This window comes from Dysidea avara, chromosome 3 (genome assembly GCF_963678975.1).
Source record: "Dysidea avara chromosome 3, odDysAvar1.4, whole genome shotgun sequence".
Classification (NCBI taxonomy): Eukaryota; Metazoa; Porifera; class Demospongiae; order Dictyoceratida; family Dysideidae; genus Dysidea; species Dysidea avara.
Window position 1 is genome coordinate 14,659,958 of NC_089274.1, and position 18,022 is coordinate 14,677,979.

At 39.5% G+C, this 18,022-nt stretch overlaps 3 protein-coding genes across 3 annotated transcripts; 1 reads left to right on the forward strand and 2 right to left on the reverse strand.

Moving 5' to 3' along the window:
- Nucleotides 1-359: 359 nt before the first annotated feature.
- On the reverse strand, nucleotides 360-1,568 carry LOC136249533 (phytanoyl-CoA dioxygenase domain-containing protein 1 homolog). Its single transcript, XM_066041573.1, has one exon. The coding sequence runs from the start codon at nucleotides 1,488-1,490 to the stop codon at nucleotides 405-407; it is 1,086 nt and encodes a 361-aa protein (XP_065897645.1). The 5' UTR covers nucleotides 1,491-1,568; the 3' UTR covers nucleotides 360-404.
- A 72-nt stretch (nucleotides 1,569-1,640) lies between these two features.
- On the reverse strand, nucleotides 1,641-18,003 carry LOC136249529 (uncharacterized). Its single transcript, XM_066041569.1, has 11 exons — nucleotides 17,658-18,003; nucleotides 17,348-17,597; nucleotides 13,872-14,037; nucleotides 10,680-10,796; nucleotides 10,451-10,602; nucleotides 9,804-9,903; nucleotides 9,379-9,493; nucleotides 8,142-8,263; nucleotides 7,106-7,208; nucleotides 1,916-2,031; nucleotides 1,641-1,842 (listed from the first exon to the last, which is right to left on the reverse strand). Exons 1-11 carry the CDS (start codon nucleotides 17,965-17,967, stop codon nucleotides 1,720-1,722), a joined length of 1,674 nt encoding a protein of 557 aa, XP_065897641.1. The 5' UTR covers nucleotides 17,968-18,003; the 3' UTR covers nucleotides 1,641-1,719.
- LOC136249528 (heat shock protein 70 B2-like) lies at nucleotides 11,222-13,437 on the forward strand. The gene has a single exon (XM_066041568.1). The coding sequence runs from the start codon at nucleotides 11,370-11,372 to the stop codon at nucleotides 13,281-13,283; it is 1,914 nt and encodes a 637-aa protein (XP_065897640.1). The 5' UTR covers nucleotides 11,222-11,369; the 3' UTR covers nucleotides 13,284-13,437.
- Nucleotides 18,004-18,022: the final 19 nt, after the last annotated feature.

Sequence of the window (18,022 nt, forward strand, 5' to 3'; positions counted from 1 at the left end):
CTGATAGATTTAGCAGTACATGTAATAGTTCTGTGAATTTAAAAACTGTACCTTGCATGAAGTTATGCATGCTGCATAAATTTTGCTATTATAGGAAATGTACTGTACTTGTAAGTATATGCACTTGTACTAAGTACTCTCATGATTTCAGTTGGAGTACTTGTACTTCACAAACTCAAAAGTACTTTTGGTCCCATTTCTGCAAAATGGACTAGTTTTAGCAGCATGATATCACCACAATTAGTTGCATATAATTGGGTACCACCACCCACCTACAGCACTAGTCCAACAATGGAAACAGCTGAAATATCCGTATTATCTCAACTTCCTACTACAACCAGGGACGCTGTAACATAGCATAACAATTAACTATATATAACTGTAATAGCAAAAGAAGCCAAAAGTTATGAAGTGTTACTATCTTGTGCAGCATGTGCTTTAGTATGTCTGTTGTGATGAATAATCTCCCACCTTTTCATCCAAGGTCCAATTATGGTTGTGTCAAACTCTTCACTATTCTTGCCCATGTCCTTCTCTTGTAACTTGGTCCTGTCGGTAGATGCAAACTTGCTCCAGTCAATGACATAGTTAAGGTCATCTGCTTTACGCATGACAACACAATCTTTTAAGCCATAAAATCCGTTTGGTTTTGTTGGATTCTGCCACCTCAGATCTAAGCTCCAACGTATCTTATCAGAGTGATTCTCCAGACTCCTATGGGGTACACAGTTGTTAATGAACAGGACCCCTCCATATGGGACTTCACAGGTGACCACATCTTTATCCAAGTCAACACCCAGTGTCTTCACCATCTCTTCTTCACTCAGATCAATGTACCAAGTGCCACCTGCACAACATGTGTGTTTGGCAGTCATTCCTAGTTTGTGTCCTTCTGACACCACCTGCATGCACCCATTATTAGCATTAGTATCAAGAAGTGGAATCCATGCTGTTGGCTGCAAGGTCTGCAGGCTGGTGTCATCCAAGTAACCATTATCCTGGTGCCATGGTACTGTCACTTGCTCGTTGTAAGGAATCTTAGTGCGCAAGTTCCAAACAGGATGGCCAGCAATGTCAGGACCAATAAATTGCTCTACTACGTTTAGTAAACGTTCATTTGACCAGAGAGCTTGGAAGGCAGGAGGTAAAATGCCTCGTTTTAGCAGAACAATTGCAGCTCCCGTGTATTGCTTCTCCAGCAGCGTAAGTCGTTGATAAAATCCAGCCTTTTCACATTTGTCATCAATCTTTCCAGCGGAAAACAGTTTGTTAGCTAGAGCGTCAACTAATTCGCTGATGGCGTCCTTTACTGGTTCGAGTTCTTCAGGAGTGAAAAAATTAGGAACCACAACGTAACCTTTCTCGAAATACTGGTCAACCTGCCACTTTTCTAGTTGACCAGGTTTCTTCTCTTTTGGTTGAGCAGGTTGAGTAGTGTAAGTTTCCGGTGACTTCGCAGGAGACGTTGCTCTACTCGGATCTGCCGCCATTCCCTTTGATTAGTCTGTGATTCCGAGTGTGATTCTTGACGACGTTAGCCACTCCCCTTACACGTGTAGGCGTGAAAATTACGTCAACCTAGTACTATATATATTCCGTTTACACAGTGATTGTGACTCAAATCTGCTGTAACACCTACACTCATTCAGACAAAATTTTATTGTGAATCTTATAGAAAGTAACATAGAAAACAACAAACTACACAATTGTTGATTCTTCCTAAAGGGAATACACTTCATTAAAAAATTGAGCTACAAATTCATCCAGAAGAGCTGTATTTGGAAGTTTTCCAGCCATCCCATATATGGCAGCAGATCCCTTACCAGACAATGATGGGTCCATCTAAACAACAATAAACAAACAAGTCAGTAAGTATGTGACGCATGCAACACAGGAACACAAATGCCTCACTCACCTTTGCTGCTGCTATACAACTTCTCAGATCATCCAACATACGATCAGTTGATTCAATGGTATGAGCAGGGAGGATACTGAAATGGATACACTTCTGAGCACGTTCCAACTTCCAACCTATCACAATATGCCAAAAATTATTGTGGGAAAACTAGTCTTATTGCCTATTTAAAAGTGTCAAGAAATGACAGTTTTAAATATTCAGTGTGTTGTAGCTCACCAATGGTTGAAGCTATGTGTACCAAATTTTCACATGCTTTACACCAATTCCTTACCTTCCAGAGCATCCACTGTACAAATACCCAACAGCTAAGTTTCCTACCTTTATAGACACCATATTTCCTCGTATAATTCAATTAAACGCCTATCTCAATTATGAGCTGGGGGTTTCCAGCACCTTTGGAAAATAAACGTCCTGTCTCAAATAGAGGTCCTGGCTTTTATTTGAGTCTACTGTTAATGACTTAAATTGTTTCCCTTGTTGTTGCTGGTTCTTCATACTTAAGTTTAGAGCCTTCTGAAGGATGAAGATACTACTAGTAATCACGTGAGCAATGTGGGCAAGTCTGTGTGCATGCAGATATGTATGATACAACTCATTTTAAGCCTTGAATACATTTTTTATATAGTCAACACACTGTATCACTGTTTTCAATGCTTACCTGAACTTAATTAAATGCTGGATGTCGGTTGGATCAATCCAAAATAAACACTCAGTCTCAAATAAATTCCCTGTTCGTTTACAGGCTGGGTCAAAAATGTTGGGAAAGAAATAAAAGCCGGAGCTTTTGTACGAGGAAATATGGTAGTTTGGTTGACTGTATCAGGTGAGCTCCAAAAGGGGTTGGAGGAGGGGGGCTCAGGGGAGGGTCAGAGGCTGTTTTAAAAATCTAAAAGTGGAAGATGTAGGGACGAATTAGGCCAAGTTATGGGCCATTCAGGTCTCAAAACTGGCTAAACACAAAGACATTTACAGCACAGGTCTTTTTTATTTAACACCACAGTGCTGTACAGCCACCCTAATGCTGGCCAGAGCTCCATTAGAGCCTCACACCACTCATACATGCTTGGGAAAAGCAGCCAACAAAAGCAGACCACTCAAGGTCTAGCAGATTTGATGATGAAATTTGATAGCTTATTCATGCTTGTGTTCTTGGTGAAAAATTAAATATGCTGTCTTGGGTGATAAGACCGGTTATCACATACCCAGTCACATATACAGGTATTATTTTTTCATAGTGAAAAATAACTATCTAATCCAAAACAGCCAAGCTGTAAAAAAAGAGTGCGGCCCTGAGAAAGGCTATGGTGAAAAAAGATGTGAAATCCAAGCTGGCGGCCAAGAAATGGCTGTGATGGTAGGTTAATGGTAAAAATTTTAATAACGACAATTCAAGTGAATTTTGTGCCAAGACCAAGCGGCACCAAATTCACTGAATTGTTGTTATTAAAATTTTTACCATTAACCTACCATCACAGCCATTTCTTGGCCGCCACCTTGGATTCCACATCTTTTTTCACCATAGCCTTTCTGAGGGCCGCACACTTTTTTTACAGCTTGGCTGTTTTGGATTAGATTTCACTTCTTTTTGTATTTGTATACCCCAAAGCTGGCCTATGGCCGGCTTTAGGGCTTTTTAACCTGTCATTTTTTTCTTTACTACAGGAAGAAGAAAAGATGAAGCAGGGTGAATTCTTTGTAGCTGACCTCTCTGCAAGGTGATCCTTCTAGCTGATCCCTCTACTGGATGACTTGTTTGTAGCTGAACTCTCTATAGGGTGATTTGTTTGTAGCTGAACTCTCTACAAGGTAACTTCTTCTAGCTGATCTTTCTACAGGGTGATTTGTTTGTAGCTGAATTCTCTACAGGGCGATTTGTTTGCAGCTAAACTGCTGAACTCTCTACAATGTAACTTCTTCTAGCTAAACTATCTACGGGTGGCTTGTTTCTAGCTGATCTCTCTACAGGGTGACTTGTTTGTAGCTGTACTCTCTACAAGGTGATTTGTTTGTAGCTGAACTCTCTACAAGGTAACTTCTTCTAGCTGATCTTTCTACAGGGTGATTTGTTTGTAGCTGAATTCTCTACAGGGCAATTTGTTTGCAGCTGAACTCTCCACATGGTAGTTTCTTTGTAGCCGAACTCTCTACAGTGTAACTTATTCTAGCTGAACTCTCTACGGGTGGCTTGTTTCTAGTTGATCTCTCTACAGGGTGACTTGTTTCTAGCTGAACTCTCTACAGGGTGATTTGTTTGTAGCTGAACTCTCTAAAAGGTAACTTCTCCTAGCTGATCTTTTTACAGGGTAATTTGTTTGTAGCTGAATTCTCTACTGGGCGATTTGTTTGCAGCTAAACTGCTGAACTCTCTACAATGTAACTTCTTCTAGCTAAACTCTCTACGGGTGGCTTGTTTCTAGCTGATCTCTCTACAGGGTGACTTGTTTGTAGCTGAACTCTCTACAAGGTGATTTGTTTGTAGCTGAACTCTCTACAAGGTAACTTCTTCTAGCTGATCTTTCTACAGGGTGATTTGTTTGTAGCTGAATTCTCTACAGGGCAATTTGTTTGCAGCTGAACTCTCTACATGGTAGTTTCTTTGTAGCTGAACTCTCTACAGTGTAACTTATTCTAGCTGAACTCTCTACGGGTGGCTTGTTTCTAGTTGATCTCTCTACAGGGTGACTTGTTTCTAGCTGAACTCTCTACAGGGTGATTTGTTTGTAGCTGAACTCTCTACAAGGTAACTTCTTCTAGCTGATCTTTTTACAGGGTAATTTGTTTGTAGCTGAATTCTCTACAGGTCGATTTGTTTGCAGCTGAACTCTCTACATGGTAGTTTCTTTGTAGCTGAACTCTCTACAATGTAACTTCTTCTAGCTGAACTCTCTACATGGTGACTTGTTTGTAGCTGAACTCTCTACAGGGTGATTTGTTTGTAGCTGAACTCTCTACATGGTAACTTCTTCTAGCTGATCTTTCTACAGGGTGATTTGTTTGTAGCTGAATTCTCTACATGTTAGTTTCTTTGTAGCTGAACTCTCTACAATGTAACTTCTTCTAGCTGAACTCTCTCTAGGATGACTTGTTTCTAGCTGATCTCTCTACAGGGTGACTTGTTTGTAGCTGAACTCTCTACAGGGTGATTTGTTTGTAGCTGAACTCTCTACAAGGTAACTTCTTCTAGCTGAACTCTCAACGGGTGGCTTGTTTCTAGCTGATCTCTCTACAGGGTGACTTGTTTCTAGCTGAACTCTCTACAGGGTGATTTGTGTGTAGCTGAACTCTCCACAAGGTAACTTCTTCTAGCTGACCTTTCTACAGGGCAATTTGTTTGTAGCTGAATTCTCTACAGGGCAATTTGTTTGCAGCTGAACTCTCTATATGGTAGTTTCTTTGTAGCTGAACTCTCTACAGGGTGATTTGTTTGTAGCTGAACTCTCTACAAGGTAACTTCTTCTAGCTGATCTTTCTACAGGGTGATTTGTTTGTAGCTGAATTCTCTACAGGGCGATTTATTTGCAGCTGAACTTTCTACATGGTAGTTTCTTTGTAGCTGAACTCTGTACAACGTAACTTCTTCTAGCTGAACTCTCTACAGGATGACTTGTTTCTAGCTGATCTCTCTACAGGGTGACTTGTTTGTAGCTGAACTTTCTACAGGGTGATTTGTTTGTAGCTGAACTCTCTACAAGGTAACTTCTTCTAGCTGATCTTTCTACAGGGTAATTTGTTTGTAGTTGAATTCTCTACAGGTGATTTGTTTGCAGCTGAACTCTTTTACATTGTGGTTTCTTTGTAGCTGAACTCTCTACAAAGTGACTTCTTCTAGCTGATCTATCTACAGGATGACTTGTTTCTAACTGAACTCTCTACAGTGTGATCTGTTAATAGCGGAACTTTCTACTGGGTGATTTGTTTGCAGCTAAACTCTTTGCATGATTGTTTCTTTGTAACTGAACTCTCTACAAGGTGACTTCTTCTAGCTGATCTCTCTACAGGATGACTTGTTTCTAACTGAACTCTCTACAGTGTGATCTGTTCATAGCGGAACTTTTTACTGGGTGATTTGTTTGTAGCTGAACTCTTTGCATGATTGTTTCTTTGTAACTGAACTCTCTACAAGGTAACTTCTTCTAACTGATCTCTCTACAGGGCAATTTGTTTGTAGCTGAATTCCCTACAGGGTGATTTATTTGAGCTGAACTCTCTACATGATGGCTTATTTGTAGCTGAACTCTCTATTAGGTACCTTCTTCTAGCTGATCTGACTAAAGGGTGACTTGTTTGTAGCTGAATTCCCTACAGAATAACTTACAATGTAATATAACTGAGTAAATTATAAATGCAGCTGAATGCTTTATTAGGGTGACTGTTCTATTAGAGTATCTCGATCTCGCATTTGCTGCGCCTAGTTGCCTTTCGAATCATAACTCAGTGATTTGTAATCCGATTCTTCTGTACTACTGCAAGGACTTTCTATGATGATTATTCCAGCTACATACTGATTTTCAGCTCGTTGCTCTAAGCGGTTTGCCTGGTAGATACGAAAACTAATAGTTTTTTTATTCATAAAAATCGATCGCGTAATTTTGACACAGGTTGGGTTTCGTGTCATATCTCCGTGGTCTTTATCCCGATTCCTTTCAAACCACAAAAAGGCACTCCTACGATGGTTGCTCCATCTACATATCAATTTTCAACTGATTCCTCCAAGGCGTTTACCCTGTAGGCGTGACAGACCTTCGACCTTATTTTACGCAAATAATCGGTCATAACTCCGTGTATGTTCATCGGATTCCTACCAAAGTTGGTACGGAGATCCTCCTTAATGAGCCCTTTAAGTGTGCCAAATTTCAGCCAAATCCGAGCACGCATTCGTGTTTTATGGCGAATTTTGCGAAGTGTGCGAAATGAAGATGATGAAGAAGAAAAAACGAAGAAATTAAAACGAAATTTTGTTCGCTCGTATCTCGGAAATGGCTGGAGCGATTTTCTTCAAATTTGGTATGTAGACTACCCTAACTGGGCGGCACGTCTCCAGCAAATTTGGTTCCAATCGGATAAGGGATCACAGAGCTACATAGGTGTGAAAATTGCGTTTTCTTTCTTCCTGTTAATATACTCACGGTGTGGCGCGCCGGCTTCTTGGGCCGCACGACACACTATCGTGTGTCTTGATTTTGTTACCTTTTCCTTCCATCAGATCTGCTAGCACAAATACATCAACTTTGGGGTTGGTGGATCCAACAGCAAATGCAGCACAATGGGGAGTGCCCAACACTTGCAAATCCTACACCAATAACAATTGCAATGATTACATCAACCAGTAAATAAACTAGTCAGGTAATTTAACAGAAAGGTTTATGCCTCATATAACAGGAACCTAATCATTAGCTCATCATACCACTAACAATTTTGAGCTCGCTTTGATTAATTAAACAAGTATAAATACAAATAAGAAATTTGAGGAGGGATCATAGAAATAAAAAAGCACTGAAACAAGGAACCTGCAGCAGACATTTAATTCCTACTTTAGCATATAAATCAAGTGACAAGATGCTCCTCTCACCTAGCATACTGAAAAGTAATATGGTCATTCCGCTTAGTTTTCAGCTTTGTTCCACCCATCATAACAAATGAAGAAAAGTGCATGAAGTGTCTATGGAAATTACAACTAAACACATTCCCGACTATCAATTATGTGGCCATTCCCCTTCATTTTCAAGTATGGTACATGGAAATCATCACCTACGTGGGTGGATGGTAGTGGACAAATAAATGGGACACAAAGGAGGACAAAAGTAAGTCCATGTACATGCACTGTAACTGCTGAAGTTGGTGAAAAAGCATGTCTCAGGCCAAAGCAATGTGGAACAGCGAAGAAATCAAGTCCATAGCCTTATCCATAGTCAAGCCGACGGCATCAGGTAGTCAGTCAGTCATTACGTAGTAGAAAATTCAGTGAAATAAACTTCATAAAAATTTGTAAGAAGGGTTTGGGGTCGTTCTGAAGACATTTTTGGTCTTGAATATACCTAACCAATACTACCAAGCTGTCATGAAGGAAAAATGAGGCTGGTTTTAGGATGATAGTTTTGACTAGAAACCTCAAACCTTTATGATTCCTACTATACAGTACTACCATACTGAGTGTATGATAACACATAATGACAGATTGTACTTATACACACACTTACTACTGGTACAAATTACAATTATCTACCTCCATAGCATTTATTTCCCTCTTAAGATAGTTGGTCACTGCCATCAGTTTCCTGGCCATATCAAGGTAGCCATCTTGTCCCATACACTTCAGTATTGCCCATGAGGCAGCCATTATCCCACCTGTAACACATGTGGTGTACATTACATGTGTCTATTAGAGTAATTCACATACACCATAACTCCCTTAAAAAGGACACCTTGATAATCAACCACGAATTGATACTCAACATATAACTAGTGCTCTGCAATAAATCGGTAATACATTTATCGTAATAAATTATCATAACCGATTATCATACAGTGACAGCCTTTGATAACCGATATATCGAAATATCAGTATAGGATTGCTTTTAACCCAGCCTTTGGTGTTTATTTGTTGATGGTTTAACAGACACGCCCTGAACAAACACTTCAGGTTGTCACATTACAACACATGCCTACTTGTACTGAACTATATATTATTTTGGTTTTTGGGATGATACCACTTCATACTAGGCCCAAGAAATGATGCAATAGTTACAATAACAAGTTAACTATATATCGATATACTGTGATATTTTCCTGTTACTAATACCGTGTACTCAAATTTCAATACGGCTGAGCTCTACATATAACCATGAATTACTTAGTGATTGTAATTGTTAGCACAGTAGGATGGGCAGTAAGCCACGAAACAAGATTCATTGAAGCCATACATGCTGATTGAATGCCATGAATCAATGCGTGTGATTGCCAAAAGTGGTATCAGTGCATCCCTATAGTATGTTCACGTTGAGCTGAATCCTCAAAAACATTTAATAACTCGTGGATGCAATTACACACGATTTTGAAATTTGGCTCAATTGTAGTACTGCTTGATCCGCTAAAAATATTTCAAAATCATTTTGTTCAAATGTTTGACATAATATTTACAGCCAATCAAAATTTTCACAATACATTTCCTATGGGGAAGCCATATAAGTACAGCATCCATTACGGCCCTTTCCCGAACTTGTAATGGAGCCAAACTGTACATGTCTGTTGTTGACTCCTTTGCTGTTACCAATAATCATCTGGTTGGCTGAAATGTTAACTCTATTGAGAAAAAATCCACTTTTAATTTTTAGCTGTTTTTCAGGATTCAGCTCAACGTGAACATACTATAGTATAGTAACATATTCAGAAAATAAATCCAGATTACATTGTATACACCATATCAAGAGTAAAAAGTTTCAATTTCTATGCATTTTCCTCACCTGGTCTGGTACCAGTGACCCCAGGAGAGCCAAACAGTCCACCAACCCATTTAGTGTAAGCAAACACTTGATATTTCCGTATGTCAGAATTTCTGTACAGCACCACACTAGCTCCCTGTACAAGATATGAGCAGTAATTGCAAACTGCAACGTAGTTCATAATATTAGAGAAGGGGGGAGATCTCTAACCACCAGCGCCTGTACAAACACACTGTGTAAAGTTCACATTTGATCAATTCCACTTGTAATAGAGAATTGTTGATTGAAGCTGGTGTATAGTCTGTGCCCTCTGCTAAAGATAGAGGTGATGATACTCTATGCAGTGCATTTGCTGAATGTACTTTAGTTAGACACTCTCCCTTACTTACTACATTATGAACTGCTAATACTATACACTATTGGAGATGCAGGATCTGTTAGCATACCTTCATTCCCAAGCCATACTTGTGTATGTCAGCTGACATTGAAGTGACTGCTTTTATTCTGAAGTCAAATACTGGAACTTCATATCCCAACTTCTCCACCCTAACAATAGCATACAAAGTTTACAATGAATTAATACAACAAACAGAACATGTGTGTACAGTGTATACATGTGCCTGTCGGGAGTGGCACGTGTGCACATACATATGATTGTATGGATTTTTGCTTCCCAATCTGTAGTACATGGGCAGTGACAATGTGTTCACAACTCATAACTCATTTTTATATAGTACTGTTCCAGAGCTTGAAGTTTGGCTAGGCATCTGCTATTTTCTGACCGTTTCTATGTCTGAACACATTCGGAAAGTTTTTGTACAGTACTATTGAGTATATCCGACCACTAAACAGAATTTTTCAGATGATTTCCAAAACATAATTTCAGACCCTGCTATTCTATACTTTTCATATTTAAAACTAATTACTACGTAGGATTTATACTGGGAAAAGTACAAGGAGTGTGGTATGGCAGTTGACAACAGGGTAGTATATATGGTAATTAGTATGTTATTAGATTTACTATATATCTCAACCTTTCTGTAACAGTACAATGAAGATGTAATACCTGGTTACACATACTTATACCACTCACCATGGTAAGATAAAACCCCCAAAACAAGCATCCACATGAAGCGGTAGGTGATACTTGCTGGCAATGTCAGCAATCTCCTCCACTGGATCTACTATCCCATGTGTGTATTCACAAGCTGACGCCAACAATAAGATGGTATTCTTATTAATACACTACAAAAAAAACAACAACAGTATATGTGTATACCTGTAGCTATTAGTTGATGACTTGTCAGTAAAAACAACCTTACCATTTCATATTGTGCTAGGTCAGGTTGGTAGTCTTTGGTTAGTGGGACAGTCACAATTTTGACATCAAAATAACCAGCAGCTTTCATAAATGCTGGATGGATGGTTGCTGGAGCTACCTGTAGAGTGTAAACAATAAATCAGCAATGGTCAATTAGATACTTGTACATTATTGACAAAATTAATAGTGAACAGGATCAATACTATCTCCATTATCTGGAGGAACTGATCAATTTTTGGTTAGAGCAACATGGACATAGTTTAACTTGTAGTGAGTCCAACTCACAAGTTCTTTGAATTAACATGTGTTTCATGTATCTACATCTATGACAGGCTTGTGAGATAACCACCAACCACAAGTTTAGATAGTGTGGCTTTCAAAAGTTCCTAAATTAGGCAACCAGTTTACAATACAATTTGCAGACATCATCATGTTGTCATAAAGAATGTTCTAGAACAGTACAGAACACATCAAGTTATGCAACTTCATTGTAACTAACTAACTACAAATTCTAGAATGATCTAGAACATTCTATCATAACTGCTTATTCAGGGTTGATCTAGACCCTTATATACACTACTGAACTAGCATGTAACTTGTATAAAAAAGCAAGGTAGTCATAGCAGAGATCAGTTAACTACTGAACACTACAGAGATAAACAATTCTTCAACTCTACGCTCAACTAGAGAGATGGCTTCTACTGCTATTGGAATAGACTTGGGTACTACCTATTCTTGTGTTGGAGTATTTCAGCATGGCAAAGTGGAGATCATTGCTAATGACCAAGGAAACCGTACCACTCCCAGCTACGTTGCCTTCACTGACACTGAGAGATTGATCGGAGATGCTGCTAAGAATCAGGTGGCCAGGAATCCTATGAACACAATCTTTGATGCTAAGAGGCTGATTGCGAGACGATTCGATGATCCTGTGGTAACAGCTGATCGTAAGAACTGGCCATTTGAGGTTATATCTGATGGTGGAAAACCAAAGATCAGGGCTGAATGCATGGGTGAATCAAAGGTGTTTGCTCCCGAAGAGATTAGCTCCATGGTATTGACCAAGATGAAAGAAACAGCGGAGGCTTACCTTGGACAGAAGGTCACCAACGCGGTCATCACAGTTCCAGCTTACTTCAACGATGCTCAGAGAACTGCTACTAAAGATGCTGGGAGGATAGCAGGACTCAATGTATTGAGGATCATCAATGAACCGACAGCTGCTGCCCTGGCTTATGGGATGGATAAGAACTTGTCTGGTGAGAGAAATGTGCTTATCTTTGATCTTGGAGGAGGAACATTTGATGTGTCCATATTGGAGATCACTGAGGGATCATTGTTTGAAGTGAAGGCCACTGCTGGGGATACCCATCTTGGGGGAGAAGATTTTGATAATCGAATGGTCAATCACTTTATGGAGGAATTTAAGAGGAAATATCGTAAGGACATCCGGAACAACCCCAGAGCACTCCGACGCTTGCGTACTGCTTGTGAGAGGGCCAAGAGGACACTATCATCTAGTACAGAAGCTAACCTGGAAATTGATTCTCTCCATGAAGGGATCGACTTCTATTCCAAAATCACCAGAGCCAGGTTTGAGGAGTTGTGTAATGACCTCTTCAGATCATGTTTGGAGCCAGTTGAGAAGGCTTTACGTGATGCAAAACTTGACAAGTCTGGGATTCATGAGATAGTACTGGTTGGTGGTTCTACAAGAATACCAAAGATACAGAAACTGCTCAAAGATTTCTTCCATGGTAAGGAGCTCAACAAATCCATCAACCCAGATGAAGCAGTGGCTTATGGAGCAGCAGTGCAGGCAGCCATCCTATCTGGTGTGAAAGATGAGACAGTACAAGATGTCCTCTTAGTAGATGTAGCTCCTCTGTCACTTGGAATAGAGACAGCTGGTGGAGTAATGACCAAACTGATTGAGAGAAACACAAAGATCCCCACTACAACTACAAAGACATTTACTACATATTCAGACAACCAGCCAGGGGTCAGTATACAAGTTTATGAAGGAGAGAGAGCCATGACAAAGAATAACAACCTCTTGGGTACCTTTGAACTGTCTGGTATTCCTCCAGCTCCAAGAGGAGTCCCTCAAATTGAAGTCACATTTGATGTTGATGCCAACAGTATTCTCAATGTTACAGCTAAAGACACCAGCACTGGCAAATGCAATAAAATCACCATTACCAATGACAAGAGTCGATTGTCCGCAGCTGAGATTGATCGCATGGTAGCTGATGCTGAGAAATACAAGGAAGAAGATGACGTACAGAGGGAGAGGGTCACAGCAAGGAATGGTCTGGAGAACTATGCCTTCACCATTCAGAATACCATCAGGGAACATGGAGACAAACTGAGCACTGAAGACAAGCAGCTTGTTGAGGGTAAAGTCAAAGAAACACTTGACTGGCTAGATCGTAATACACTTGCCGACAAGGCAGAATATGATGATAAACTGCAGGAACTCCAGAAAGAGTGTAGTGCGATAATGACAAAGCTTCACAATGGGGGTAAGAGTGATCATTGTGCTCCAGGAGCTGATGCTTATGCCAATGGCAGATCTGGTCCTACTGTTGAAGAAGTTGACTAACTATATACTTTATGAATATATTAGCTTGTCTGTAATAATTTATGCTGATTGGACTATATCATTATAATGTACATATAAGTTGTAATCATGTATGCTATGCTATGTGTGCATACCAAGTGTATGCAGTTTTTTATTTTTAAAAAGCTATTTTTAAAAAAAGAACAACTTAAAATTGAAGTAACCACTTTCGAAAGTAGTCACATGCTTCATCCTAGGATTAAAGGCACGAATTGTAATGTTATAGTACTGCCACCATCCTACTTCACTGTAAAGTACAATTCTTGGGAGGTGAGAACTACCACAAACCTTACCAAGTTTGGCCATAAACGACTAGCACCATTGTGCAGTTTGCTAATATTTTAAGGTTTCTTAAAATAGTGATAATTATGTATGTGTATGCTGCATGCCATTGGAAAGTAAGTCTTCACCGCAGGAAGTTTGAGCATTGCATGCCAATACTCAATCTGTACACCCACACCACACCACACATGCATGCACACATGCACGCATGTGCGCCACACAGTAGCTACAGTAGCACAGACACACTGCATACACAACACAGCATACATATGTATACAAGTTACAAACCATTTCAGGTTGGGTAATATATGGGTAGAGGTTCCTGGCACGATCACGATAGGTCTTGATAGCACACAAGATACTCTCAGTACCGCCTGATGTGACACTACCAACTACATTGGCATCACCATGTAACATGTCAGCTGCCATGGCAACTGTCTCAACTTCAAAACGTCTACAAAAACAAAATACTTATAAACACTACTGTTGCTATGCAATATACAGGAACACCTAATAACAGAAACCTTGCAGACATTATTAAAGCTATAACATAATAGTTCTGGTAGCATGAAAAAATGGGATCCAGACAGACAGTATTGTGACACTTACATACTTATATAACATAGGTAAAGCTAAATGACAAATTTGGCATATATCAGCAGCATCATTATAGCCATACAAATGTTACACACAGTTACCGTACTTCATTCTTACTGTAGTAAGTGGCGAAGTAAGTGGTATATGTTTAATGAAGCCATGTATTGTGTTTGTGTTTAGGTGGCTTTTGGTTATAACGTTTGGTCTACACTTTTGATAGCAAGCAAGCAAAGCAACATCACAGCTATGGTAGGGCTCACAATTCACAATTGTATTTATATATAAATTTCTTGGCAGTTAGTTTCAAGGTAAATACACAGGAGAGTTGTCCCAGTAAACATGAAGCTAACGAGAGTACTGTATGGTAGCATGAAGGCTTGCATCTTCCCAAGAAAGACTGACCAGAAACTAGAGGTGTACCGATATAAGAAAACTAAACCGATCCGATATGGATTAATCATTTTGAAACCGATACGATACCGAATCACTGATACGATATACCGATATAACTAAGTGTAGCTATTTATATTTGAGGAACCACATATGCCATGTTCAACTTTATTTTAACTACTGAAGACAGTCTTAAGATTATTGGCTATGCTTGGTTACCCATGGTGGTGTGGCCTCTATTGACAGCTCAGACTATAGGCACCCACGAATATTTTAATACATGCCCCTGCCAAGATTAGTCCGGGTTACTCTGCATTTTAATGGCTTACTCTGCATTTTAATGGCTTGTAGAGATGGCTGGTTGTTTTATGCTGTGCTGATGGTTCATCTTTTTGCTGTTTCCCCAGGCCCACCACTATGAGTGTTTGTTGTATGATTGGTAAGCTTTGTGACAACAAAACAGTAATTATCCACGCACTTAGATGGCTTTGCATAGCGCACTGCTCTTAGACAATGAAGATAACTACTGTTTCCCGCCCTTGTTAGCTAAATAATAGGGTTTATAATGTGGCTTGATCATTGGACAGTGTCCTCAAGATAGTTCAGTTGTATATCGGTGTATCGTATCAGATTTTAGCAGCAATATCGGCTCCCACCGATATAGTAGAAATGTCTATATCGGCCACCGATACGATATGTATCGGTATATCGGTACACTTCTACCAGAAACCAGCCTCACAATTCCTTCACGGTGCTTTGGCAGTATTAGTTAGGTATAATTTAGCACAAAAGTGTCTTCAGTGCAACCTAAAATGCTTCCAATAAGTTACTATGAATTTTTTAATTGTAAAATTTTCTTGACTGACTTACTATATAGACTAGCATAACTCAATAATGGCTTAGCTACATCCTTAGGGTTAACACAGCACGTACAGGCAGACATGTACAAATCTTATTTATCCATAGAGAAGCCTGGGTATAAAGTAATTTGGATTGGACCTGATGTTTAAACAAGCCCCCATCATATGTCCAGGCCAGTAGTTCTTAGTACACATTACCAGGTGCAGGGAAGTGGTTCAAGTAAGGTGATAGTGATTATATAATTGACCTATAAAGTTTGACAGTGAGACAAAAGTAAAGCACGTTTATCCAGCATACCTGATGTTTATTATATAGTTATACAACGGCCATGAGTGCTCTGCCTGATATAAACGCACGAGCCTGAGGGCCATTAGGCCCGAAGGCAAGTGCGTTTATACAGGCAGAGCACGAGTGCACGTTGTATAACTTATGTACCACTCACCTAATAGGTGGGGAGAGTCTCGCAAGACAGCTGTAACACTTATAAAGGCCAGGTTTCTAACATCGATTATGGGTAACCAAGCTGGATGTTGTGATGACGTTCCCCCTGCAGTACTGCAGCCACCTGAGATATTGAAAGTTAGTACGCTATGGGTTATATCACTATCCTACATTCACTGTTCGACTCTCATCATGTAGTGCTCAGCATGCCAGCGTGCCATATAGACTAAGCACCAGACTAATCGCCATAGTGGTTCTCTCGAGCAAAAAAAAGCAGCTAAATAGACGGTTTAAGTAAACAAAACCTAAATACTAAACGATACTAGTCTAATTCTTACTATTCACACTGGCTAAACTCGAATCTGGTGGCATGACAAAACTGGTTACCACAATCAAACGTAAAGGTTAGTATTATTTAGAATATATTTGTTTTATTGAGTCATTGTCGAAGTGGACTACAATTAAATTTAATCTGGGCTAAGATGACACCAGATTAGTAAGGTGTATAATTACGTTTATATACATGTAGACTAGAGTTGTGGCCACCCGCTTTGGCTTTTTCGATCGCCATTGGCTGCTTGTAAACATTATACGTATTGGTGACGTTATGGCCCACAATCGACCTTTACATGTCAGGCTATAAAAGAATTTGAGTGATCTGTGAATTAAGTGTCTTTCCACCTATTAGGTGAGGTGTTGTAGTGGTCTTCGCCACCGGCACTTGTGCTATGCTGCACAAAACCGCAGCCAGTGCAATATCTGTATATTGCACTGCGGTCGGTGCATTATAACTTATAATAATGCACTCGTTGTGGTCTACAAAACCACAACCAGTGCGTTATAAGTTATAATGCACTCACTGCGGTCTGCAGCAGTGCAATATACAAATTATGGCACTGGCGGTGCCTTTTAACTGCCCACGCAGAGTGGTACATTAGAAATTTAGTGCTGTGCGATAATGGTAAAGTCTCGATAAGTTTGATAACAAAATCCATTTTATCACGATAAACAATATTATCTCGATAATGAAATATTGCTATTGAGTACTTTTACAAGCACAGTTGCACCTAATAACAAATGTGTAAGGCTAGTATCTTGCAAAAATCGCCCTTTTCAGAATTACCACAGCTGGTTGTGACCTTACTCACAAGAGTACCGTCTACCTGCTTTTAAGATACAATAGTCTACAGAGATTTACTATTATCTTAAGTTATCGATAATAGAAAATTCATTATCTTTATCCCGATAATCATATAGATATCAAGATAATCATGTTATCGCCATTATCGCACAGCTCTAATCAGAATTATACATTATAACTTAGTTTTTAGTACCCTGGGCATGGAATGAAGTATGATGTGTAATTGAGCCAATACGTGCAAACACAGATCAGCATTCAAATTAATTGGTCACAACTATAGACAATTAAGTTATCATTAATTTGTAACGATCAACATTCAAACTAAGGATAATACCTTAGACTGGGAAACACCAGTGGATTTAATGCATTCTCATTCATAAAAGCAGTGAAGAATGCTTGAACAACTTTTTCCTTGTCGGGTGCCACAGGCAACTTATCCTCAAATTGATCATAAAACTTCTTAATCACACCCAACTTGTCTCCCTCACTGTGGTATGAGTAGGCAAACAATGTTCCACTATGTGGGTCAGTATCAGCTTTCTTCAATTTCTCCAAATCAGCCATCAATTCTTCCTCAGATAAACCTGAAAAATGGAAGTGATAAAATAGGGACAGTCCCCTGGCTTTTGAGCATGCACACTTACCTTTCTCAGGGATGGGAATTATCTTCTTGCCACGTATAAAATCATCTCCCATTTTATCAGCTGTTTCTTTTACAAATGCCTTAACCTGTCTCTTCACTAGCATAGCCAGCACATCCTTTACCCCAGGAATCTCTATGAACACTGCCCATAATCTGTTCAAGTAGAGCTTAAATCCCTCATTTCGCAGTATCCCAACCGTCACGATAACGAACACTCCAAACACGATATGCTCCAAGGATAAGAAAAATTTTGATATCAGAATAGGCAGTAGGTCATCAATTGAAGTGTCCAAAAAGGAATCACCTTCCATGCTGCAAGGTTTTTATCCCACAATCGAAAATGTTTGGAAGACTATTCTCCGGAAT